The 27,317-nt window shown below is 37.0% G+C and overlaps 1 protein-coding gene across 17 annotated transcripts in view; it reads left to right on the forward strand.

Annotated features, from left to right (window-relative positions):
- LOC131146860 (protection of telomeres protein 1a-like) overlaps positions 1–27,317 on the forward strand; it is a 129,397-nt gene that overhangs the window by 46,899 nt on the left and 55,181 nt on the right. For 14 of the 17 annotated variants that reach the window (XR_009134483.1, XM_058096686.1, XM_058096687.1 and 11 more), the window contains exons 3-8: positions 3,305–3,494; positions 7,880–7,944; positions 8,154–8,242; positions 22,269–22,550; positions 22,668–22,744; positions 23,603–23,661. Coding sequence is in view for 16 of the 17 variants with exons in the window: in XM_058096686.1 (XP_057952669.1) it covers positions 3,305–3,494; positions 7,880–7,944; positions 8,154–8,242; positions 22,269–22,550; positions 22,668–22,744; positions 23,603–23,661 (762 nt within the window). In the remaining variant the exon portion in view is untranslated. Of the gene's footprint in view, positions 1–1,375; positions 1,604–3,304; positions 3,495–7,879; positions 7,945–8,153; positions 8,243–22,268; positions 22,551–22,667; positions 22,745–23,602; positions 23,662–27,317 lie in introns of those variants that run through there. The other 3 variants (XM_058096681.1, XM_058096675.1, XM_058096676.1) reach the window with 2 other exon arrangements.

The following is a 27,317-nucleotide window of genomic DNA, read 5'->3' on the forward strand; positions in this document are numbered from 1 at the left end:
GGCGGGTATGGATTTTTTAAAGAGGCAAGTTTTCAGGAGCTGCAAAGTGATTGGAGGAACATGTTGACTGGATGATTTTTTCGTGGGCATTTTTTATGTTTTAGTTTAGTCTTGGAGAATCCAATTTGTCTTCAGAGATTTCTCATTCACGCTCTTGTAAATTCTCTTTCTATTAATGATATCTTCTATTTTTATACAAGAAAAAGAAAATGAACTTGTTTAATGCAAAACAAAGCATAATCATCCTAATTTATCGAAGTAGTTTAAATTTACTGTGGCCTATAAAGTATGGTTATCATAGTTAGAGGGGATTTAATGAAGATATTCAATGGATTCTTTTATGGGATTTTGGTTAAAGCATTAACAACTTCTATCATTTTGGTGCCCAAGAAGAGTAGGTCTATTGAAGTTGAAGATTTAGATCTATCAGTTTAGTGACTAGTGTGACTAGTATACCTTTTTATTTCTTTTTTATCTTTGGAATGCATGTGAGGGTAGCTTGTAGTGTTAAGAAGATCATGAGAGATTTTCTTTGGTCCCAGTGAGGGAGAATAAAAATCATTTGGTTAGTTGGGAGGATGTCTGTGGGTCTAAAAAGGAAGGGGGAGGGGGTGTGGTTTGGGTCTCGGCAAGTTAATGTCTAAGAGCATTTCTTTAATGTGGAAATGGTTATGGCATTTCCCTTCAAGTAGGCTTCCCTTTGGCACAAAGTTACTAGTAGTAAATTTTATTTGCATGTGGGATGCTAATTTGGGGTTGAGATGTTCTTGTGAAAGTCCTTGGAAGGGAATTTTACAGTTATATCATCTTTTTATTCTTTATACAAATTTTATTTTGGAATAGGTATCATGTTTGTCTTTGGGAAGACATTTGGGTGGGGGGTTCTTCACTTTGCTCATTTTTCCCCATTTTTTTAGATTGTCCTCTTTGTACAATGAATCTATTTCCTCATTCTTTAGTTCTAATGTGATTGGTTTCTATTAGAATTTCTATTTTCGTAGGGCTCTTAGCAATAGGGAGGTTTTGGAGCTTGCTCGTTATTAAGTTTGTTGGATGGTAAGGACCTTTCTAAAAGGAGCGAGACTCATTCCTGGATTCTTGATTCTTTTGAGCAGTATTCTTGTAATTCTTTCTTTGAGCATTTGACCAAAAAAAAAACTTGTCTTTCCCACTTCACTGTTAACTTTTGGATGGCTAAAGTCCCCTCTAAGATTGAGGCTTTTATTTGGTCGGTTGTTCTTAATAGAGTTAACACTAACAATCTGTTGCAGATTAGGATGCCTTCAAATGCTCTATCTCCGGAGATATGTTCTCTTTGTTTTCATAATTTAGAATGTTCTTCTTACCTATTCCTTCATTGCTCCTTTTTCTTGGAGGGTGTGGAATAATCTTTTTGGCTTATTAGGAGAGTTGGTGTGTCTGGAGTCAGTGGAGGATTTGTTTCTACTTTACAGGTTTTGGAAGGGGTAAAGATACTTCAGCACTATGGATGTTTGCAATTTTTGCGGTTTTCTGTGGGATTGGTTGGAAAGTAATGCTCGTATTTTTACTGGGAAGAGGATATCTTCGATTATGCCTTGGAATAGAATTGAGTACCTGGCTTGTGAGTTTTTGCAGCTGGATGTTTCGAATGGTTTTTCTATTTCTGATCTACTGCGTGATTGGCTAGCTGTGCTGTTTTGATTTATTTTGTCTTTTTTCTTTTCTTTATTGTATCTTTTAAGGAGAATTCCTTATACTCCTTGTACTTCTTATTCTTAATAAATTCCTCATTTGAATAAAAAAATAAAATAAAAAGTAACTTCAAAAATTGTTGAAAGATGATTTGTTCTAGAATAGTGTTTATTTTATGAGTCTAAAACAATGCTTAGAGGGAAAATTTAATATATTTTTTAAAAAATGGTTGTATTTTTTGGATGAAGAAGAAGCTACAGTTCAGCTTCTAAGAGAGAGGAAATGTTAGCTGGACTGACCATTTACTTTTGTCAAACAATGAACATGAGCACACTTAATATAAGAAAGTGCACTAATTGATGCTTTCAGAAGACATGAACTTGCAATCTGCTAGAAACTCAAGGTTGTATAAATATAATTCTCTATAATTATCATCTCAATGTATGGGCCAGAAGTTTTAATCTGGTGCTGAATTAGGTTTTGTCTATTTAACAAATATCAAAGTCAAGCTTGACTCGTGGATCTATCTAATGATGGCCTGATCCAGTATTTTGGCTAGTATTTATTGACCAGTGCCTGAGGAGACTGGATTTTAAGTTTGTGGATAATAAAAAATATAAGAAGGTAGAAAGGATGTGGATATTAGATGCTGCATGAAATGTTAAGAGATGTCAGAGAGCTAGCTGATATGGTTCAGGATTATAAACACACAACTTTTACTTTCATAGTTAAATAATGGTGTGATTCAGAATGTTTTAAGTTGTACCTGGTTGGTTCTTTCAGTGAACCATCTCCTATTGTCCTCCCTCTCTCTCATACATAGAAAAGGATAATTCATTAAGAACAAGTAGAGGCACATATGATTTTGTGAATTCTGATCTCTTAAACAATGATGTGCTTCAAAATAGAAGTCTGTTGGACAGGGTGAAGGCAGAGGGTGTGGATGAGGTGGCCAGAAAAGAAAACAGCTCTGATTGTTGTGTTGTCACTAATTTCTGAAAGCTAAAAAGTTGATCATTTTTGGATTTATAGTAATTAAGCATTTAGCTTACTAAATGTGGAAATATTTCTATCTTTATTTTGCTATATTTTGATAATATTTCTTGAGAGTAGCGACATTGAACTATTTTTGATATGCAAGTATGCCTATCCTGGAAAGTTTGAAATAAGAGATGAAATGAAAAGAGGAACTGGAAATATGGAAATTTTTTATTTTTTAAATGATATTAAATAGTCATGTTTCACATGTAGTTAGGCCTTTTATTGTTTAGGCCACCTCAATTAACAAAGTTATTTTAATAGTGAGGCTTGAGCTAAGCTTTATTAGCTAATTTTTGAGAGATGCAAATAGCTCAATCTGGAGCTGTGATTTATCAAGTGACCCATGGGATATGATGCCACCAGATTGATGTGAAGATGTCCTAAGTTAAATTTTTTCTTGAAACAAGCTCCTCTCTTGGTATAGGTTCTTTTGAAAAATTGTCTTACTGTAAATAATATAGTGTAGGCTGTTTTTGGATTTTATTGTCCAGGATAACATGCCCATCCATAAAGGCTAGCTTTTTCAGTAATATTTGATTTATGTAAACCTTAGCAAATACACACTAAATTTGGGACCATCTTTCTGCAGATGAAAAACCATGGTTGTGATGTATATGCTCTGTTCAACAAGAAGTTCTCTGCATTTGCTTTATATGAAGGGAAATACTGTAGTGATTTAAATCCTTATCAAATTTCTTCCAAATTCCATCCTAGAGATCAGGACAAGAAGTTTATAGCAGAATTGAGAGAATGGTTGGCTGGTTTTCAGCTTGAAGCAGGTGCTCATGGAATAAATTGAATCCTCTCCTTTATTTACATTTTTTCGTTTTCATTATATAATTCTAATATTACGGTTGTTGACTATTATCACATTGAAACGTTATTCTCTTCTCAATTGAAGAACTTTTGAGTAGCAGACATTTTGCCCCCACAGTGCTTGCAAGTTGCAGACGGATGATTGCTCGGCTTCTACTGCAGACACGCACACTAGCAGAAACCTCATTCTATACACAGGATATGGTTAAATAAATAGGTTTTAATTGTGAAAGGTGCTTGGAATTGCCTCATTTGCCCAGTCCCACCACGATGAGGGAGCCAAAGGGGAAAATAACATATCCTAGTTTTGGCTCCAATCTCAGTTGTCCATCCCTGCTGGCTTCAATGTTAGTGGATATCTTACCAGAATATCTGTTGCTGGTAGTATCTCAATCTCCATTGTAGGGAGTCGGTCCATTCCCTACCAGCCTAGCTTTATCAGATAAGCAGTTCTTTGCAACCATTGCAGGCAGCCGCCCTTCTACTCTCATGGCACAAGTGACGCCTAATATTTGCAATTGTTTGATAGCCCATTAAATTTCATTTGCTCAACCCAGATTCCCTTGGATCAATCCAGATTCTACGCTACTCTGATCCAATATCATAGAGCTCAATTCCCATAATACTCAAAGGTGTGCCTCAGGCATTAGGCACAGTGAGGCAATGAGGCTTGCTCCTTATAGCAGTTGCGGTGAGGCAACCCTTAAGAGGTGCACTGAGGTGTAAGGCACAAGGCATGCCTCACAAATGTTTTTCCATGTACCCTGCTTTTTTTTCCCCTTCTCTTTTAATCTAAACTACTGGATAGGAAAAATTGTAGATGATGGATCACCAATTGGATATTCGCTGGAAATTTCTAAAGGCTTTGATGGTGATTCTGACTCTTTGGTGGACCAATCCCAAGTAGCTCACTTGTCAAAAGTGACATCTCAATGAACTATCACCTTATCAGTGACCAGATTAAACAGCTTGATTCCTTCTGTTTCATGATTATAGCCAACAAAAGTAATATCCTTTTGCCTTATCATTCAGAGGATACGATGGGCTGTAGCCTCATGCCAAACCTGCCCTCTACAATGAAAATCTCTTATAATGGGCTGTAGCTGGCATGCTTACTGCCCTTGAAAAGAAGGCCCAAAGCCTATGGTGATGAAACAGACGAAATCAAGCTATCAATTTATGAGGGGAACAAGGCTCTCCAATTTTGTGTGCATCCAATGTGGGACAAACAAATGGCTGCTGCAGTGGCTGCACTGCCTTCTGACTTCTGAGTTGTGAAGCGACACATAAGGGCAGCCCGGTGCACAAAGCTCCCGCCTATGCAGGGTCCGGGGAAGGGACAAACCTCAATGGGTCTATAGTACGTAGCCTTACCTTGCATTTTTGCAAGAGGCTGTTTCCACGCCTCGAACCCGTGACCTCCAGGTCATACGGCGACAACCGTACAGTTGTGAAGAAACACATGCAGGAATGAAAAGTCTCAAGCATGGAACTTATCCTGCGTCATTGATGGAGGAGGAAATAGCCCTCATCCATATTTTTAAATGTTCCATCCCTGTTTTAAATTCACTATTTGAATCGATTCTGTATAAAAAGAAGTTAACAATAAATTGTTATTGTAAATATAATCTTCAGAATTACCCAAAAAACAAAAGAAGAATGGTCCTGTGTAGAACATAATATTGGAAATTTAATTAATATATATTATTTTTCGGTTTTTGGCTTTTTCAGTCCGAATTATTTGTGAAATGGAAAACTTCAACCAAAAAAATGAATCGAAATGTCAAACGGTTCAGTTTCAGTCCAGTTTTCGGTTTTTCAGTAATTTTTGTACACCCTCGTTTCTGCCACTTTTTCCTGACATATCTGCTCAGCTCATCTCATACTTCTTTCTTCATTTCTTCTTCTTCTGGTCTGCTGTGCTGCTCTTAGCCAGATCTGCCAACCCTCTTTTTGATATTTCTTTCTTTTGCTGTCTTTTTCTATTTTGGAATTTCTGCACATTTTTTCCTGAAATTTCTATTCTGCTGCTCCCCAGTCTTCTTCTCCTGAACTGTTCCTCTGCTCTTGGCTTTTCCTTTTTTTGCTGTTTTATTTGGAAACTGAGCTGTTTGTTTTCCTGGAACCATTTCTTTTCTTGGTTTTTCAGCATCTGTTATTTGGAATTTGTAGTATTTCAGTCAAAACACACATTTAACTAATAACTAGACCCAACAATCCCTTGACCCAATTCTTCTTAATTATTCTCCAGCTAGAATCTTTCTAGTATCTTGTTTCTTGTCCTACATCATCTGGACCAAGAAATATATGAATTCAAACAAGAGTGACTCAGTTCATGTCTATCTAAACAAGAATCAAACCAAAGGAAAGACAAGATCAGTTCATGCATATTCCCGAAATGAATCGTCTTGAAGAACAAGAAAATAGAAGGTATGAGATGGGGGAAAGACCATATCTTCCGTCGAGGAAGTGAAAAAAGCCCCAAACATATGCTCACCAAGAGCCAAAACTTAGTTTTCCAAGAGGCTTTTCGCTTTTTGTGCCTCCCCTAGCCATTTTATTAAGAGCTAGGCTGGAGTTTATAGTTTATACCCATTTTTACTAGAACAACCTAAAAAACAAAGGGGCTTCCTTCCTTGTCTTGCCTTATTCTAAATACAAAAAAACTACTTGGGCTAGGGATCCCTTCCTATTCCAATAAAAAGGTGAACCAAAACCTAAAACACAAATTAAATAATAGAAATATGAATAAAACATGAGGAATACTAAAATAGATGATTGTGAGTAATTTTGAGACAAAATAAAGAACTCTAAGTTTTGCTCCTTTTTTTATCAGATTTTGCCTTTCAATTTTCAGAAACTTCAGCTGGTATTCCTTCTCAAAACTAAAGGAATTTTCGGCCTGAATTTTGTAAATTCTCCAAATGTCGTCTGAAAATATGAAAAACAGAAATTGAACGTGATTTTGTTTCAAACTGTCCAAAAATCCAAAATTTCAACGAAATTTAAGACCTTGACTATCAACAATAGATGTAAAGTACAGAATGCCTAAAGCTTGTTGTTTAGAAAGATTTTTATTCAATTTTATGTGTCATTTATATATTCTCTAAGAACTTAAATTTTTTTAAAATATATTATTATATTACCTAAATGTATGGATTCATGTGAATGGCAACTTGAAGTCAGAGAGATTCTTTAGATGCTGTTTTGTTGAGGCATTTTCTCTTAAAAACAAAGCTGGTTCATTATATATATAAAATGGCATCAAAATTTGTGAGGGTTGGCAATTTTTTGGTGGCACTAGATTAGAAGTGGAAGTTAAGAAACTTTTAGGTATTGTTATAGGTATCTCTCTTGCTTTATGATAGTTCTAACCTTATCAAAATTGAGAAATTCCAATGGCAGTTATGGTGTTTTGATACTTAGGGTTTGTTTGGTATCATTGCTGTTTTTTGTTTCTTTTTCTCCACAAGTGAAGAAACATATTATAAAAATGCATTTGTTTATGTTGTCTGTTTTCTGTTTCTGTTGCTGATTTTTAGTTGCCTGCTAAAAAATTGAAAACTAGATTTTATGGCTTTCAATTGTTTTGGCCACCGGTTGCCAGAAATTTTAATATCCAAATATAGTTTTTTGGATTAAATTATTCATTTTATACACTTTTAAGTTAAAATCAAAATTAAATGATCATGTGAATTAAATATAATTAAAATAAAATATACATAAATTTCAAAAAATAAAATAAAATAAAGCCAATTACAAAATACTTCTACTATTTTTCAAGTGTCATGTCTAATATAATTTTTATTATAAAGTAAAATTTAAAAATAGAACAATTAAGTAAAATAATTATAATAATTTTTTTTTATTATAGTAATTTTTTTAATATGTATTATTTGGAATTTTATTATTTTAATCATATATTTTATAATAGTATTTGATTTAAAGATAAAAATGAGCATTTTTAATTAATTTTTTAATTTGTATTAGTTTTATAAATGTTAACCAAATAGGTTGTTAGTTGCTAGTTTTTAGTATTTGTTTCTGATTTTTGGTTTTCGTTTCTCCAATTTCTGACAGTGATAGCAAACACGCCCTTAAAAACCTATTTGTGTAAAATCTATTCATGTAGCCACTTCTTGCATTGCACCTGCCTCATTTCCTATTATGAAGTCTCAAATCAGGCTCCATTGCTAGATCCTAATGTAGGGGCAATTATGGTGTTTTGATCTTTAAAAATCTGTTTTGTGTCGTATTTATATCACAAATGCTTCTTTTCCTATTACAAATTCTCAAATCATGCTTCATTTCTAGATACTAAGTTTTGAGAAATGCATATGCTTTTTAGGGTCGAAGGAATCATCTTTGTTGAGAGAGATAAGGGAAGGTGAACGTTTTGATTTGGTTTGCAAGGTAACTTTATCTCATTCCGCTATCCTTTAATGAATTTGAGTGGCTAATGATACTATACTAGAGAAGGCTTCAAAGCCTAATTATCTATTGTTATTATATTTTGAAATTTAAGCAATTACATTGTTTTGCCTTTTTTTAAGAAAAATCTGCTATAATTTTTTACAAAATACTAACAAATTCCTCATCCTTATAATTCTTGTCTTGATAAGATTCTTCATAAGTGTGAAGTTACCGAGGATAAGTGGATGATCTTTGTCTGGGATGGAACGGATGCTCCACCAGTTACAATTCAATCAAAGTGAGCATTTGTTGGTTTATTTTGTTGCATTCAGGTTCTTTAATTATATAAAGTAGTCCAATTGAACTTCTTAAAATTGTGTACATGACTTAAAATTGGGCAGATAAGCCCTTACGAAAATATTTTAACTTATTAATAGTCATTAAGCCAACAATAAAGCATGGGGATAGATTTTGACAATGCACTTATTTATACGTGCTCCCTTTGTAGCAAGGCAAGAAGTTGTTGGACGTTATTTGTTTGACATTGTTAGAGGTTATATATGTCTTTTAGTATTATTATTATTATTGAGTGTGCTAGTATGTTAATTAGTGAGAGTTGGTAAGGGTATTATTGTCATTATAATGTATTTAAATTTGTATTATAAATAGAGGGAGAGACCAATCTTCAAGTTAGGTCATTCATTTTTAATCAAATCTTAACCTGGTATCAGTGCATGATCCTATCTAAACCCTATTTCCCTTTGCCGTCACTGAAAAACACCATTCCTGCGGCTGTTCTTCCCTAATCCATCTCCATCCCATACTAGATCACAAAACCAACCATATACCCATAATCAGATCCCCCCCAACGATCCACCCCAAGAAACCCCATCGTTGGAGGGCACGCCACGCACTCCCATGCGCCAGCCAAATGCCGGTAGGGCCAACCTTACGCGCCGGCGCATGAGTGCAGTTCTGGCCACTTTTTTATTTTTTCTTTTTCTTATGCCATGCTCCGATTCCTTCTTTAGACTATATTATCAAGCCGTTAGGCCACTGTTTTGCTAAAAAATTCAAGCTTTTTCGACCATGCACTCGCGGTATTCTGTTAATTTCTGTTCAGGATTTGTGAAGGGTTCCTCGTGAGTTTTTTGGAGCCGTGGTAGCATTCGTAGGTTCAGTTGTGAGGCTGTGGCAGTGCTATATCCATTGGTGAGTTGTTCACCTCATCCATGGTTGCGTCGGTGCTTCACACGGTTTGTGATTGTTCAGATTATTGATTGTTCCTCTTGTTTTTGGTGTGGTTGCTGATTTGTGAGTGCTGTGGCAGCCCTATATCCATCATTGAGTTGTTCGCCTCATCTGTTGTTGTGTTGGTGCTTCACATAGTTTGTCATTGTCCCAATTATTGTTCCTCCTGTTTTTGGTGTGAGTGCTGATTTGTGAGTGTTGAGATGGAATCTATGAATCCCAAAAATTTGTTTCCTACATCGCTGCTGCAAATAATGACTCAAAAGTTGGACGGAAAGAACCATGCTCAATGGACAAAAGCTGTTCAGATTTATTTAGTAGGATTAGGGAAATATGACCACTTGTTTTGATCTGATTCTTCTGATGAGGAGAAAAGATGTGTAGGTTTAGGAAGATGCCTTGATCATTTCTCTTTTATGGAATTCGATGGAGCCATAGATTGCATGGATGTGTATCCATCTAGATACATGCAAGGAGACTTGGGATTATGTCAAATTTCTATACTCCAATAACATTACATGTATGTATGATTTATCCCAGGAGTACTTTTAGTTACAATAATAAGATAGAAGCATTGCAGATTATTTTGGAGAGATGAAGCGTTTTCATGAGTAGTGTTGGGATCTTCATGGCAGACCTTCACGTGTTGCCAATGCAGGCACCACTGACTCCTCCCCTTTGGGGTCGAGTGGAGGGCAATGTACTGTCTCAATTTCAGAGGAAGGGTATTCCAAGTTCCAATAGTATCAAGCATCACAACAAGCTTCTCTTCCCATTGCATCTCTTGCACAAATAGGTAATCACATAGTATGCCTGTCATCTTGTACTTCTCGTCCTAGTCATTGGGTCATAGGCTCCGCTGCTATTGATCATATCACAGGTATACCTAGCTTTTTCTCCCCTCTTCAATATCCTGCAAATTTACTTTGATCCACTGCTGCAGTCAAGGGAATTGGGATGGCAAATCCTGCTTCTTCTATATTTCTTCCTTTGGTTTTATATATTCCCAAATTTAATTTCAATCTTATGTCCGTTAACAAAATTACTAAATCCATGCATTGTTCAATGACATTCTTCCCTAATTCTGTGGTTATCTAGGATTTGAAGATGAGGAAGACGATCGATGGAGGGTGTGAAGCTGGTGGACTCTATCATTTTGAACTGCTATCTCCTTTTACCACCTGCACTACTGCTGCCCCACCTTTCCAAATTCATTGTCACTTGGGTCATCCTTCGTTGGAAAAGTTAAAATGTCTTGTTCCTAGTTTGAGTTTTGTGTCTAGTCTCGATTGTGAGCCTTGTCACTTGGGAAAGCACCATCGTGTTTCTTTCGCTTCCCGGTCAATAAGCGGGCTGCAAGCCCTTTTATGTTAGTTCATTAAGATGTCTGGGGTCCTAGTAGGATCGTGTCGAAGTTGGGTTTCCAGTACTTTGTAACCTTTGTGGGTGATTAGTCAAGAACGACTTGGTTATATTTAATAGAAGATCGTTCTGAGTTATTTCATGTATTTTTTGCCTTTTGTTCTGAAATAAAGACTCAATTTGGTTTGCCAATTCGAATACTTCGAAGTAATAATGCTAAAGAGTTTTTTAGTGCGCAATTCACTACTTATATGACCTAGTTTGGTATTGTTCATCAATTATCATGTGCCCACACTTCTCAACAAAATCGGGTTGCAGAGCGGAAAAATAGACTTCTTCTTGAAATCACTCGCACTTTACTTTATTAAATGCATATACCTAACATGTTTTGGAGTGATGTTGTACTTGCTGCTTGTTATCCGATCAACAAAATATCGTCCTCTATTTGTTTTGTTAAAGTTCCCTACTCCATTATCTTTCCTAATTCATCTTTATTATTTGGGTGTGTGTCCTTTGTTCGTCAAGTAACTCTTGGGGTGGATAAATTGGATCCTCATGCTATAAAATGTGTCTTTCTAGGCTACTCATATACTCAAAAGAGATATCGTTGTTATAGTCTTGTGTGGCATCGCCTTTTTGTTTCTGCCGATGTTACCTTCTTTGAGTCTACACCTTAATATGCCTTGTCATTGAGCACTTCTGAGCTTGATGAGTCTCTTTCTTTGCCTAATCTTCTAGATTCTACCTTCCTTTCCTTGCCTAACCAATCATCTGGGCTTGCATGTAGTTTGAGTCCTTCTCATTGCCTTGATCATCCTAATTTGCAGGTGTATTCATGACGATGCCTCCAAGGAAGAAATTCTCCTCTAGCTTCTAATACCACGCCTTTGGTCAGGGTATTATTGTCATTAGAATGTATTTAAATTTGTATTATAAATAGAGGGTGAGAGCTATCTTCAAGTTTGATCATTCATTTTTAATCAAATCTTAACAGACTTAAGTTGAAGCAAGACTGATTGGCAAGCGAGAAAACAAGGGAAATAAAAAAAAAAAATAAGATAAGAGAAAATTAAATGAAAAACAAAAAAAAAATTTGAGGGAAAGGGAAAAGGCAAAATGCAGTTCGGCTTCTCAAAGCCTCCATATCTCAATAAGGAAACAAATGAAGAGAAATAGCAAGTAAATGGCAAGCTCCCTTCGGACCCCGTATTCGTAGGAGCTTTGTGTACCACACACACACATACAACATACAATTGAAAAAGTGAGGTTTCTCCCATCAAACACACAATTGTGTACCTTGATTGAAAAAGTGAGAAAGTGTAAATCAAACATACAATTGTGTACCTTGATTGAAAAAGTGAGGTTTCTCCCACCTCAAGAATGCTTTGAATATTGTAGCCTTGATATATTAGGAGTCTAGCAGGGTTTGGTAGCACAATGACATAATTCTTTATGCACTCCTCCAATTCTCTGTGATCCAAAGATCCTCTCAAAAAGGCACTCGTAGCTTTCTAAACATCCAATGAATTACACTCCTAAGGGTTCAAAGGTGTTGCAAACTTGCCACATGATTTTTAGAGTTGATAAGCATCCTGAGCCATGGTAGTGTGGAAGTGCTAAACCCAAGCTAATGCCTGAGGGATGGACCATCTTCCCCACGCCAATGCAGATGCACATGCATTAACCTTTTCTGAGTTTCTTATGGGGAAACAGGACTGCACCACATCAACCCCTTTGTTATAAATGACATCTTCTTGAGAAGGAAATGCTTCATAATATTCTCGTCCCTTGAGAGTTGAATGAGCCAGTCTCTTATAAAGTTGTGCTAGTCATTTTCACTCCTATGATTGAAAACCAACAAATGTGTTGCTTTGCAATGTAAAGTTCTCCTAAGGAAAGAAAAATCACATTTTTCCATTTTGATCTTGAGGGTGGTGGCTGACCTTGGTGCATGTACACACTTGATCAACATTTTGATCTCTTGAGGATGGTGGAAAGCAGAAAATTTGACAATTTCGTTGAAATTTAAGGTTGCATTTGGTTCATAGTTGGGATCGGAAATGGAATGTCAAATTCCTCTTTCATGTTTGGTTCAACATAGGATTGGAATTGAAGTTGTGTTATATTGTTTGGCATATATTGAGGTAGGAATCGGAAATGAATTTACTTTTGTCAACTACGTCATTATAGTATACAAAATGTATTTAATTAATTTAATATAAAATAATAATATTATAAATTTATAATATTATTTTATTAAGCTCCATAATAAATATTTTTTTTTAAAATGAAATCATTTTGATAATTATGTACTTGATTATACTTTGCATACTATATTTTGTTCAATTATTATTATTATTTTATTTTAGCTATTATAAATATTATATTTTAATATGTAATTTGTTAAATGTGAATAATTATTTAATAATAATGTAATAAAACAACCACCATAACATTATATTTTATTACACAATAGTATTTTATTAATTTTTTAATATTATACCACTATTAAAATTTACTATTATATATTTATATTAATGATATTATTAATATATATTTTATATTATTTTAATTTTATAAATTCCGCCTGTGATGCACTTAATGTCCTAATTTTTTCACACACATCTGGTCCCAAGCCCGGGTAAAGGAGGAGGGTTGACAGGCAGTGTAAAATATTTCAGATCACCATGATATGAATCCTTACCGAATTGGCCGAAAAGGATTCATATAGCCGACCCCATCTAGTGGGACTAAGGCTTGGTTTTGTTGTTGTTATTGTATTATTTTAAGTTTATGCATAATAAGATAATAAATAATCATACCACAATTATATCATATTATTTTATAATTTAATACTACTCTATTACCTTGTATGTGTTATAATATTATATATAATATAAATATGAAGAATAATGATAAAATATTTTATATAAAAAATATTATCGCATATTTATATTTAATGATGTCATAATATTAATATTATTTTTTATAATATATATTATATTAATATTATTTTTTTATATTTATGTTGTATATATTTTATTATATTAGAAATAATATTGTATTATAGTGCATATGTGCCTGCATATATTTAATGTACAATTGTATTATATTTTTTTTATACTATGTCATTATTAAATTTTTTACTAATATATTTATAGTTGATGAAAATAATAAATATTTTATTTTATTTTATTTTATGTTTAAGATTATCAATAATAATATAATAAATTAATAATTTTACCACAAGTATATCATATTATTTTAAGATTTAATATTGTTCTATTAATTTTTATATGCTATAATATTATCATGTATATTAAAAATATTAATAATGATGGTTTAATATTTATATTAAAGTATATAATAATATTTTAAATATTAATAATGATATCAGAATATTAATATTATTTTTAAAATTTATGTAATATATAGTATATAATATAATTATCATATTATAATAAATATTGTGTTTTTCGGAATCAGGATTTGATTCCGAAGTAAGAGTCAGGAATCAAAATGTAGCACAAGGAGGAATCCCATTCCAGAAATCAGAATGAGATTTCCGTAATACAAACATTAGGAATGTGAATCAACCATTCCAATTTCGATTCCTAGAGTTGATTCCCATTTGCCAAACACTACCTAAGATAATGCCTAATCATTTAGTAGGTTCTCCAATTACTATAAACGTTCTTCCCTTCACTTCATCTGTTCTTTAAAATAGTATGAGAGCAAAAACCCTAGAGGCATCACCATTACCCACATGAATTCACTTAACCTTAAACAATATCACCGCATAGCATTCTTATGCTTATGTTGTTGATATTCTTGCCCAAGACCTCTCTCACATGCCACTCCAATAGAAGGTAGTTGGTTGTTTATCAAGAAACAAACACAGCAGAACTCCTTAGAAGAGTATTGATTTGCTGACCTCAGAGTACTCAACCTCAGCAACCAATATATGTGCTAGTCACAATCCCATCCCAATGCCTCATACCGGCACATAAAGCCTTCTCCCCAGCCATGTCTTTCAACCTGGTTTGTTTTGTTATGCTCATCTCTACCAATAAAGCATGCCTTTAGACCAGAATTATATTTTTTTAGATAAGAGATGCAATGAAAGGATGCAATGAAAGAGTGAAACAAATAGGTACAGTGTTATCAATGGCCCATTAGACGAGATGCATTTCAAAAAATGTGAAAACACATAATAGAACTGTTATAATTATATTCAATTTGAAGGGCTGCAATGGAAAGGTGAAAGAGTACGTAACATATAAGTAAATAAAGCTTTGTATTAGACTAGGTGATTACAATTAGTGCAGTGTTTTCATTGGCCCAACTGACAAGCAAATATGACAACACATGACAGGACTTACATTATATCAAATTTGAATACGATGAACTGATGGGATGAAAGAGAGAAACCAAAAGGATCAATCTTATGAGCAACTGAATTAACCAGATGCCTCTTCAGCGAATGTGAAAACACATGATTGAACTATTTTATCAAATCAGATCAGATGAGTGAAAAATAAGGAACGAGGGGGAAGATACGAACTAGTTGAATTCTGTGCAAAAACATGTCTATTCATCACTATTTTTATACTAGTATTGGTTCTATAGATCAGGTACTCTTGGTATCCTTGTTTTTGTTTATAGGTTGGATCTCATGTTTTTGTGCTTGTTTACGATAGAGTTTTGTGAACCTGCTGTCATATGAGCAGAGTGCCTCTGCCAACTTATTCATTGCTAATTGTGCTTTGTTGTTAGTGATATAAAGGCTTTTGTCTTGCTATCCATTAAGTCACTGTGATTGAATCCACGAATCTGAAAATTCTAGTTCCTTCCGCATTGTCACATATTACAATGGTAAAGTTGAATGGTAACGACTATTTTTGCCGTGGTCTAAGGCAGTCAAGAACTATTTGACTAGCCTAGATAAGTTCGAATATCGTCTTCAGCTGGTTCCTATTGATGATGAAAAAGGAGATATGGACTAAAGAAGAGGCTTTTTTTTTTTAAAAAAATTGTCAAACTCCATAGAATCTTAGATTTCCAGAATGTGTATGCATGTTGATACTACTAAGGAGATATGGGATTATGTCAAACTATTATATTCTAGTATATGACTCCCATATATGATATTTTCTCGTAGTACTTCGGGATACAATTTGAAGAAAAAAAACTTAACCTAATATTTTCTGCTTCACCATTGACCCACACATCAGGCAGAAGCAGATAGTACAATTTGCGAGGAAAAGTTTGAAGGTGGTTGGGGGGGGGGGGGTGGAAAGGGGGGTTCTTGTAGGTCCACCATTCAAAGGCTTCTTAATGAATTTATCCTCCAGTCCTTGGCTGGTGTTCACACTGAGGCCTCTGTTCCTGAAGTGTCAATTGTCATTCCTTTTTCTTTCAATTGAATTATTAGCTCTGCGCAACTTCCACCAAAGTATTATCAGATGACAATGCCTAGTTCTCCAAATACTAGAGATACTCAGCAAACATCCCCTAAACGCAAATCTTCACAGACTTTCATTCTTTGATGTTATGTTGGATGTCTAATACTTGCTCACAGAAGCATTCTACAATCCATCAAATCCTCCTAGACTTCTCCTGCTCCTTTTGATGTCCTCCAAAATCACCTTCTCCTAAGAGGAGAAAACTAGTAGAAAAATGACACCTCTAATTGTCTGTTTCTGGGACCTAGGTTTAAGGTTGACATAACACATGTATGCCTTCTCAGTTGAGGATTTAGGGAATTTCTTGAACTTGAGATTGTATCCAACCTATAGACACTTCTACAAACTTTATCAAACGATCAATTGCTTGAATTTGATATTAGTATAGTCCTTGAGATGACGTTTGGAAACAACCTGAGCTTTAAGGAAAACTAAAATTCAATGGGGTCATGGTCCGACTATTTTCACAACTTTGTGAAGGGCCGTGCGGCGCTAGCTAAAGCACTCTTGTTTAACTAGCCAGCCTATTGTTTACCAACATTCATCTACAAAACACTTTCATTAGCGTTCAATCAAATGGTAGCGGAAACAATAAGCATTCATGAAAGCCGTGGCAAGCAAGCAGTAAACATTGAAGAAAACGTAATTCATTAACAACACCTCCGTTGACATTGTGTGTTTAGCGAGGGAGGCAAGTAGGCTAAACACGTTGACAATAGCTAGTGAGTTTTACAATGATTGATGAACACTCACCCTCCCTAAAGAGGTTTTTATGTAATTATCATCTTGGCATTAGGAAACATCAAAGTGACCGAGGAGTCATACTGCCTTATTTGGCATACAAAGACACTACTAGCAGAAAATAACCCTGCACTAGTATTTACACGATGGAAACCCATCCCAAGCACACGAGATAAGCGATCACAGGCAAACATAATGCCTTGAACAAGCTTAGCTCATGACATTCTCCTCCACTTATGCCGTCGACGTCCTCGTAGACTTTGGCAGTAGTTACACTTCAACTTTGTCCACGAATGGCTTCAAATCTTCCACAGAAATCCTGCTGATTTTTTTGTCATCAAGACACTTCCACTTTCACTAGGAACTTCTGTGGCTTCTTCCTTGAGGATATGAACTTTCTGTTCGTAAGGATCTCTTCAACGTCATGTTTGTCAGGTTGCATTGTCTTCAACTCTGCTCTGTTGGACTGACTTCTGCTCAGGTCATTGGTGTCGGCGTTGAACGGCTTGAGGCAGTTGACATGAAACTGCGGTCTTCTCCCCTTATCTGCCCACTTCTTCATCTGCTTAGAAGCTTTATCCATATAGGCTCGGGCAAAGTTTGCATTCTGTCTCCATTCTCTGGTGAAGATGTACGCCCTGGGACTCTTTCTTCTATACGGCTCGCCCACTGTGTGAGGTAACAGCGGCAACTGACCTGTAACAAGCTCAAAAGTGCTCTTATTGGTTGTTGAGCTCTTTTGGGCTTTGCTACAACATAGAGCCACATCAAATAGTTGCATGCCATTCTTCTGGTTGTCGTTGACAAAATGGCACAAGTTCTCTTTTAGTAGCCCTCTGAATCTCTTCGTCTGTCCGTCTCTCTGTTAGTGATAACTCGAAGAGATGTCAAGATGTGACCTGAATATACTGAAAAACTCTATCAAGAAGTTGTCGGTGAACATTAAATGTCGGTCACAAATAATAACTTGGGGAACACCCCAATGCTTCACGACAGTCACAAGGAACAATTGTGTCGTCTCCTCTGCCGAACAGTACTTTGGTGCGGCCATGTAAGTACCATACTTCTTTCGCTCCCCCTTGTCTTGTTGGCAAGTGAGACAAGTTTTGGTACGATCAACCACATCATCCCATGTGTGCGGCCAAAAATACCTCCCTAGTAGTTCTGTCATTGGAGTCATTCTCCGCGAATACCCCTCAATGAACTTCCTGCAATATATAGTAAGGCCAAGAAAGGAACGCAACTCCTTCACTGTCGTGGGGATCTTCCATTCTTGAATCATCCTTACCTTCTCCATACCCCTCCGGATACGACCTTGTTCAACCACATGACCAAGGAATATGTTGCTCCATTGAGCGAAAGGGAACTTCTCTTTCTTAACATCGAGGCTGTTTCCCCTGAGCCTGTCGAACACCTTCCGTAGTTGCTTTTCATGTTTACTCTGAAACAACACCGATGCTCCCACGGTGTTTTGGAAGGGCGAACACATCCCGCTTCCAATTCATCAAGCTGTTTCCCCAACTCTATTATCTCAAAAGGCGCAATCCGACATGGCCCTTTAGCAGGCGGTTTCACTCCTGATAACAACTCGATCTTATGCTCCACAGTCCGTCGTGAAGGCAAATTGTGAGGCAGCTTATTCGGCAACACCTCCTTATCCTCATCCAACACCGCTTGGATGGTTGTAGGCTCAAGTTGTTGGCCTACTTCTTTGTCTACCACCACCGTGGCTAGACGTGTTTGCTCACCTTGACCCAATCCTTCATTGAGTTGTATGGCTGAAAGGGACTTCCCATCGTCTCCTTTTGTTGCAACGGGGAACCAGCCGAAGGCATTAGCACTGCCCTCGCCCCCTTTAGGAACTCCATTCCTAGAATGACTGGAAAGTCATCCAATGGCACCGCTGTGAAATTTGCATGACCTTCTCATTGTCCAAGCTTTACAGTCACTTGCTTTGCTACTCCCAGAGTAGGCTGGGCTACAGTTTTCATGCGTCCTGTATTCTTCTCTAAGGATAAGTTGAGTTTCCATGCTTCCAACTGCGAAACAAAATTATGACTAGCCCTCATATCCACCATAGCGCGGGTACTCTTCCCATTTATTTTTCAATTCCACAAATATGAACCCTTTTGCTCGTGTAACTTTCGGTGTTTTTTCCTGCTTTTCCAATGCGCTTACCCACTGCACTGAACCCACCCTCGGGGCATGATCCTCTTCCTCCTCGCTTTCCACCACTTTTCTCGAAGTGTAAGCTTGTAAGGCATTGAGTAAAATCTTGTGTTGACACTCACTCACTCTGTGAGATCCACCACACAAGTAGCACGAAATTTTACTCTTCCCCTTTCCATTGGGTGTGTTGAACCCTTAAGATGATGAAGCTTCCTTCAAGGTTGATGATTTAGAGTTGGCTCCCCCACTCTTGGGTTTGCCTTTCTCGAAAGACTTTCCACTGTTTTCCTCTCCGCCAAACCATTTGGACATAGCGGTATCATCACCAGCTTAGTCAGTCAAGTGTTCTGCAACAGCTTGTGCAGTTGACAAGTCTTGAACCCTTTGCCTATGAATTTAGGTCTTGCCCACGGTTTCATCCCCTCAAGAAAATAGAACAACTTGTCCTTCTTTGACATATCCCGAATATCCAACATCAAAGCAGAAAATTGTTTCACATATTCCTTGATCAACCCCGTATGCTTGAGATCTCTCAGTTTTCTCCTTGCGTTATACTCAACATTCTCAGGAAAGAATTGGGCCTTGAGCTCTCTCTTCAAGTCTGCCAAATTATCGATTACTCAACTTCCATATTCAATTTCTCTATACTTGGTACGCCACCACAGTTTGGCATCACCAACCAAGTACATTGTCGCAGTATCCACTTTTGCTTGTTCTGAGGCCATCCGCACAGCGCGAAAGTACTGCTCCACATCAAACAAGAAGTTCTCTAACTCCTTGGCATCTTGGGCACCCCCATACGTCCTGGGTTCTGGCACCTTGGTCTTGTTAACTCCCGGAGTGTTGGAGTTCCCCATAGCAAGAACCATCCGATTCACCTTTGCATCTAGATCTGCCATTTGCGACTACAAAGTTTCAATTGTGTGGCGAAAGTCCTCTAACATGTCGCCTACCAAACCTGCTTGATGTTCTTGTGATCCCCTCACTTCATCAACAAGTTCTCTCATCTGGGCCACCTCCGCGGCTACAGTGTTGGTTGTTGTCTCAACCTGTGCTTCCAGCATGCTGATCCTTGTAGCATTGTTTGGTGCCATGGTCACTTACCAAAGCTTTCCAAATGCAACAACAAAGGCAATGGAATTAACGTTGCAACTCAACCTTGGGCTCTGAAGCCAAGTGTCACGAACTTAGCTCTAATACCAAGTGTCACGGTCCGACTATTTTCACACCCTTGTGAAGGGCCGTGTGGCCCTAGGTAAAGCACTCTTGTTTAACTAGCTAGCCTATCGTTTACCAACATTCATCCACGAAACACTTTCATTAGCGTTCAATCAAATGGCAGCGGAAACAGTAAGCATTCATGAAAGCTGTGGCAAGCAAGCAGTAAACATTGAAGCAAACGTAATTCATTAACAACACCTTCGTTGACATTGTGTGTTTAATGAGGGAGGCAAGTAGGCTAAACACGTTGACAATAGCTAGTGAGTTTTACAATGACTGATGAACACTTACCCTCCCCTAAAGAGGTTTTTATGTAATTATCATTCTGGCACTAGGAAACATTAAAGTGACCGAGGAGTCATATTGACTTATTTGGCATACAAAGACACTACTAGTAGAAAATAGCCCTACACTAGTATTTACATGATGGAAACCCATCCTAAGCACACGAGATAAGCGGTCACAGGCAATCATAATTCCTTGAACAAGCTTAGGTCGTGACAGCAATGCATTATCATGTTTCTTAAATGACACGTGGCAGACACTTGAGCTACCTAGGATAAGGCTAAGGGGGTCAGGACTCCCCCTTAACAAACCCTACTTTGAGCTCACCAAGCCAAGACTCTTTAGAACATCTTAGGACTAGGACTGAAAGCGAGAGCCTGCCACGTGTCTCTATGATCAATCCCAGGCATCCATGTTTGTAGTCCAAGTGTCTAACGTCCTGCATAGGTGGAAACATAAGATTGTTAACATTGAGTTCATAATTGTCTATTTGCAAGTTCAATGTGTGTCTCATAATCTAGGGCAAAATAGTAATTTCACACATTTAAACACGCTATCCCTTTTCTCACCTCTTCTATCTGCAAAGACTATTGTCTCCTTCCAACCAGCTAATATCTTCCAACTCTAACAACTTGGCCTAGTACCAATGCAGAAGCTCTATGAGCAGTGCTGAATCTAGGAGTCCCTCTACTTCATTGCTGCCCAAATTTGCAATTTCTACTAAACAAAAAAAAGGGCAGCCTGATGCACAGAGCTCCCATGTATGCGAGGTCCGGGGAAGGGACCTCCAAATAGTTACTTTTTCCACACTTTTAAATCCTTCTGTGGAAGCTTCAACTTTTGTGCCACAGCGTAACTTTGGTGAACAGCTCTCTTGAGTTAACATATTACAGTCTCTCATTGTTATTACAAAACTTTGCCTTTAAATAAATATTTTCCAAAATTACTAGCCAAAACTCATGTTATCTGGGTATTTTGGCTAAAAAAGTTGGACCTAATTTGACTCAAAGTGCCACTGCCATATCATACAATGCAGATGACACAATCTGCGATTTGGGGCTTCCACTAAAAGTATAATAATTTAGCACATTTTCCATTATATAGTCAAATTTAGCCATTCCAAAAATATATTTTAATTTCCTTCATTATAAATGAACCAAAAGCAAAAAATGTATGCTGAACAGCCTGAACTGTAACTGTAATAGAATTCTGCCACCAAAAAAGAAATTGGTTTGTGGTTGAGGGAGAGTACATTGCCATGCAACAAGATTAATTATGGAATTCTCGGTACTTCATTAAGCTCTTATGTAAATTTCCTTTTGCAGTTTGTTAATAGAAAATTTGAGAATTTTAAAGTTAACATTTATTTAATTAAATGGGTTAAAGACCTCCCTATATGTCTGCTCCATTCTATTAATTAAGTTTCCTTTGTAGGACTGTATCTGCTACATAGCTAGAGAATTTAGGTGCTAGACCTGTCTATGGACAAACTTTTTTTAATAGAAACAAGCAAAAAACATTAAACAGTTAAGTCATAACAGTTTTATGGAAAAACTGAATCATATTACTGATGAGTAAAACTATAACATTCTTTTATGCTATAAATGATGTTCTGGTAATATGAAGAATTTCTCAAGTTTTTAACTAATGGATAGTTATATTTATGTAAACTGGACAGCTAGACTAGAGGGAACATATTCATTTGAAAAATGTGTGCACAATGGTGCAATTCTGCTATTTGCAAATAAAATTATTCGAAGAATGTTTGCATCTTTGATATAAGATAGCTGAGATTCCCATTTAGTTACTGGTGTTGAACTCTAACTACAGGCTAGAAGATGAAGTGGAAAATCCACTTCCTTTACAGTTGGAACCTATGCCTTTGTCAAGAGAAATTCTATGTACATTTCCTGCTGTTGGAACTATACTAAGGGTTATTATTGATCAAGGCAATGAGAAGCTGGGCATCCACTTACTAAATACTGGAAAGTGGGTGAGATTTGTTAACATAATCTGCGAAGTACATGCAGGATTGTGGCGTGGGGTGATAAAGCCTTTCACCAAGCTCCAGTGTTTTCCTGATGAGGACCCTCTCATATTACAGCGCCAAAGGTTTTTCTTTATTTTCATTTTAGACATAATTAGATAGATATATAAAATATTCCTCGTGCTTGTGTCTTTTTAGTTGAGGTTTGATGTTTTAATGGTTATCTTTTTTATGAGACTCAGGCTTTATGATGAGCGGATATTCTCAAAATGGGAAAGGATGCCATTCACGAGCTTTCCTTGGCATTCTCGAATTACAGGTTCTGCTTTGTTAGTTTGCTGAGCCTTCTTTTTTTGGGTTTCTTATTCATCTGTTCACTGATTTGGATGGTTCCATCCAAGGTCTTAAATTTCAATTTCGACTCAAATTTCGAAGCTCCAAAAGTACGAAAATTTCGATGGAAATTTTGATTTCTATGTCAATTTCGATTTCGATTTGAAAAAATAATGGAAATCAATAGTAAAACATGTAATTCTTTGTAAAACCTAAGAAATGGTTAACAAACATAATAATGTAAATTTTAGGACTAATATATTAAAAGTTAAATACATCTTTGTTGTGTATGAGGTGGAGAAGCTGTAATATGGTATGTGTATCAAACATATTTGTAAGATAATGTACAGTAAACATATTCAGCTAATACAAATGAAATTCATAAATCAATTAAATATTATTTATTATACAAATAGTGATAATTTAGGCATAAATGCTTAAATAAAATGCTGCTGTAACTTTATTTTTTCATAAAATTTCAAAATCATTTGCAATAATATTTTGTTTCGATAAAAATAAATAAAATAAATTAAGAGAGAAATTTCACTTCACTCCTAAATCTCTTATTTGAATTTCAAAGAAATTTCATTGTATATTTAAAATTTCGACAAATTTTGCTGAAATTTCGAGATTTCAATAAATTTTGGGTTGATTCGTTGAGATTTCAATGGAAATTATGCAAGATGGAAATCGATTGCCATTTCAATTTCAAGGGTGACAAATTGGAAATTTCGACAATTTCATGGAAATTTAAGACCATGGTTCCATCTTCATCCTTTCACACATAGACAACATTTACATGTCCAACTAATGTATTTCAATTTTTTTGGGGTCTTTCTTGCAGAGACTGATTATAGGCATGTGCCATTTGTTACATTGATGGATGTTCTCACCTGTTTGAAGGCATTTAATCTGTTCCCTATAGGCTTTCTTTTCTTCCTTTGATTTATTAGATATGTTTTGAAAGGTTGATGCTTACAGAAAAATGTTAGTTAAATCTGCATGTGACATGTCTCCATTTTTACAAGAAAAAATGAACTTAAAGGTTATGGCGTCTTTTAATGACTGTACTTAGGTGCTGTCAAGCTCGTCCAACAGTTTTAAGGGAATTACACTTATCTCCTTGAACTTAGCCATATAGCAGGGATCTCTTCTAATATTTGAAGAAAAATAAAATAAAATAAAAAAGAACATTGATTTGCCTTGAGGTTTGCTGATTCTATTATTTACATCACTCTTTTTGGATAACTATAAAAAATGGGAACAAAAAGTGGTGATGTTAATGAGATATATTTTGAAGGGGAAAAATTCGACATTGATTGCAATTTAGGAAAGACATTTTTTCTTTAAAATATTCGGGAAAATTTGTTCAAGTACACTGAAGAAAGATAATTTGGGGTAAAATTATGCTTTTAAATCTTAATGTTGCCGATACTGTCACTTTCTATCTATATTTGTCAATCAAATGGAGGGGAGAGAAGCAATTAAATCAACATTCAAAATATTTAGCAGAAGTTCATATTACTGTTGAAATATCATGCAAGATTCCTGCAAGTACTAGAAATGCAAAGTGGATTAAATGCTACTTATATTTTTTTGTTTCCTTTTGTTGTATTTTCATATATGCATGCTGAGTGATATTATTTGGAAAGGGTATTTTTCATTGTGTATAAGAATTTTTAGCTACTTGAAAATTCAATTAGCCTAAACACGTTGACAATAGCTAGTGAGTTTTACAATGACTGATGAACGCTCACCCTCCCCTAAAGAGCTTTCTAGGCCATTCCACTCTAGCACTAGGAAACATCAAAGTGCCCGAGGAGTCATACTGCCTTATTTGGCATACAAAGACACTACTAGCAGAAAATAACCCTACACTAGTATTTACATGATGGAAACCCATCCCAAGCACACGAGACAAGCGGTCACAGGCAAGCATAATCCCCTGAACAAGCTTAACTCGTGACATTCTCCCCCACTTATGCGGTCGACGCCCTCGTAGACTTTGGCGGTCAGTACACTTCAAGTTTTTCCACGAACGGCTTCATATCTTGTGCCGAAATCCAGTTGATTTCTTTGTCATCAAGGCATCTCCACTTCACTAGGAACTTCTGCCGCTTCTTCCTTGAGAATATGAACTCTCTGTCTGCAAGGATCTCTTCAACTTCACGTCTGTCAAGTTGCATTGTCTGCAACTCGACTCTGTTGGACTAACTTCTGCTTAGGTCATTGGTGTCGGCGTTGAACGGCTTAAGGTAGCTAACATGAAACTGCGGTCTTCTCCCCTGATCTGCCCACTTCTTCATCTGCTTTGAAGCTTTCTCCAGATAAGCTCGGGCAAACTCTGCATTCTGTCTCCATTCTGGTGAAGATGTACGCCTTGGAACTCTTTTGTCTGTACGGCTTGCCCACTGTGTGAGGTAACAATGGCAGCTGGCCTGTAACAAGCTCAAAAGTGCTCTTGTTGGTTGTTGAGCTCCTTTGGGCATTGCCACAGAACGGAGCCACATCAAGTAGTTGCATGCCATTCTTCTGGTTGTCGTTGACAAAATGGCACAAGTCCTCTTTCAGTAGCTCTTTGAATCTCTTCATCTGTCCGTCTGTCTGTCGGTGATAACTCAAAGAGATATCAAGATGTGACCTGAATATCCTGAAAAATTCTGTCAAGAAGTTGGCAGTGAACATTAAGTCTTGGTCACAAATAATAACTTGGGTAAAACCCCAATGTTTCACAACAGTCGCAAGGAACAATTGTGTCGTCTCCTCTGCCGAACAGTACTTTGGTGCGGCCATGAAAGTACCGTACTTCTTCTGCTCCCCCTTGTCTTGTTGGCAAGTGAGACAAGTTTTGGTATAATCAATCACATCATCCCGCATGTGCGGCCAATAATACTCCGCCAGTAGTTTTGTCATTGGAGTCATTCTCCGCGAATACCTCTCAACGTACTTCTTGCAATATCTAGTAAAGCCAAGAAAGGAACGCAACTCCTTCACAGTCGTGGGGATCTTTTGTTGTTGAATCATCCTTACCTTCTCCGGATACGACCTTGTTCAACCACTTGACCAAGGAATTTGTTGCTCCACTGAGCGAAAGAGCACTTCTCTTTCTTCACATCAAGACTGTTTCCCCTTAGTCTGTCGAACACCTTCGGTAGATGCTTTTTATGTTTCTTCTGAAACAATACCGATGCTCCCAATGGTGCTTTGGAAGGGCGAACACATCCCGCTTCCAATTTATCAAACTGTTTCCCCAACTCTACTATCTCTGGAGGCACAATCCGACATGGCCGTTTAGTAGGTGGTTTCACTCCTGATAACAACTCGATCTCTTGCTCCACAATCCGTCGTGAAGGCAAATTTTGAGGTAGCTTATTCGGCAACACCTCCTTGTACTTATCCAACATCGTTTGGATGGTTGTAGGCTCCAACTCTTGGCCTACTTTTTTGTCTATCACCACCGTGGCTAGACGTGTCTGCTCACCGACCCAATCCTTCATTGAGTTGTATAGTTGAAAGGGACTTCCCGTCGTCTCCTTCATTGCAACGACTTGCACCTTGCACGATTGATCTCCCATCAGACACAGGGAACCAGTTAAAGGCATCAGCACTGCCCTCGCCCCCCTTAGGAACTCCATTCCTAGAATGACTGGAAAGTCATCCAATGGCACCGCTGTGAAATTCGCATGACCTTCCTACTATCCAAGCTTTATAGCCACTTGCGTGGCTACTCCTAGAGTAGGCTGGGCTACAGAATTAACTGCTTTCATGCGTCCCGTATCCTTCTCTAAGGATAAGTTGAGTCTCCATACTTCCAACTGCGAAACAAAATTATGAGTAGCCCTCGTATCCACCATAGCGCGGGTACTCTTCCCATTTATTTTTCAAGTCCACAAACATGAACCCTTTTGCTCGTGTAACTTTCGGTGTTTTTTCCTGCTATTCCAATGCGCTTACCAGCCACACTGAACCCACCCTCGGGGCATGATCCTCTTCCTCCTCACTTTCCACCACTTTTCTCGAAGTGGAAGCTTGTAAGGCATTGAGTAATCTCTTGTGTTGACACTCACTTACTCTGTGAGATCCACCACACAAGTAGCACGAAATTTTACTCTTCCCCTTTCCATTGGGTGTGTTGAACCCTTGAGACGATGAAACTTCCTTCAAGGTTGATGATTTAGAGTTGGCTCCCCCACTCTTGGGTTTGCCTTTCTTGAAAGACTTTCCACTGTTTCCCTCTTCACCAAACCGTTTGGACGAAGTGGTATCATCACCAGTGTAGTCAGTCAAGTGTTCTGCAGCAGCTTGTGCAGTTGACAAGTCTTGAACCTTTTGCCTATGAATTTCAGTTCTTGCCCGCGGTTTCATCCCCTCAAGAAAATAGAACAACTTGTCCTCCTCCGACATACTCCGAATATCCAACATCAAAGCAGAAAATTGTTTCATATATTCCCTGATCGACCCCGTATGCTTGAGATCTCTCAGTTTTCTCCTTGCATTATACTCAACATTCTTAGGAAAGAATTAGGCCTTGAGCTCTTTCTTCAAGTTTGTCCAACTAT

This window comes from Malania oleifera, chromosome 13 (assembly GCF_029873635.1).
Source record: "Malania oleifera isolate guangnan ecotype guangnan chromosome 13, ASM2987363v1, whole genome shotgun sequence".
NCBI classification, from domain to species: domain Eukaryota; kingdom Viridiplantae; phylum Streptophyta; class Magnoliopsida; order Santalales; family Ximeniaceae; genus Malania; species Malania oleifera.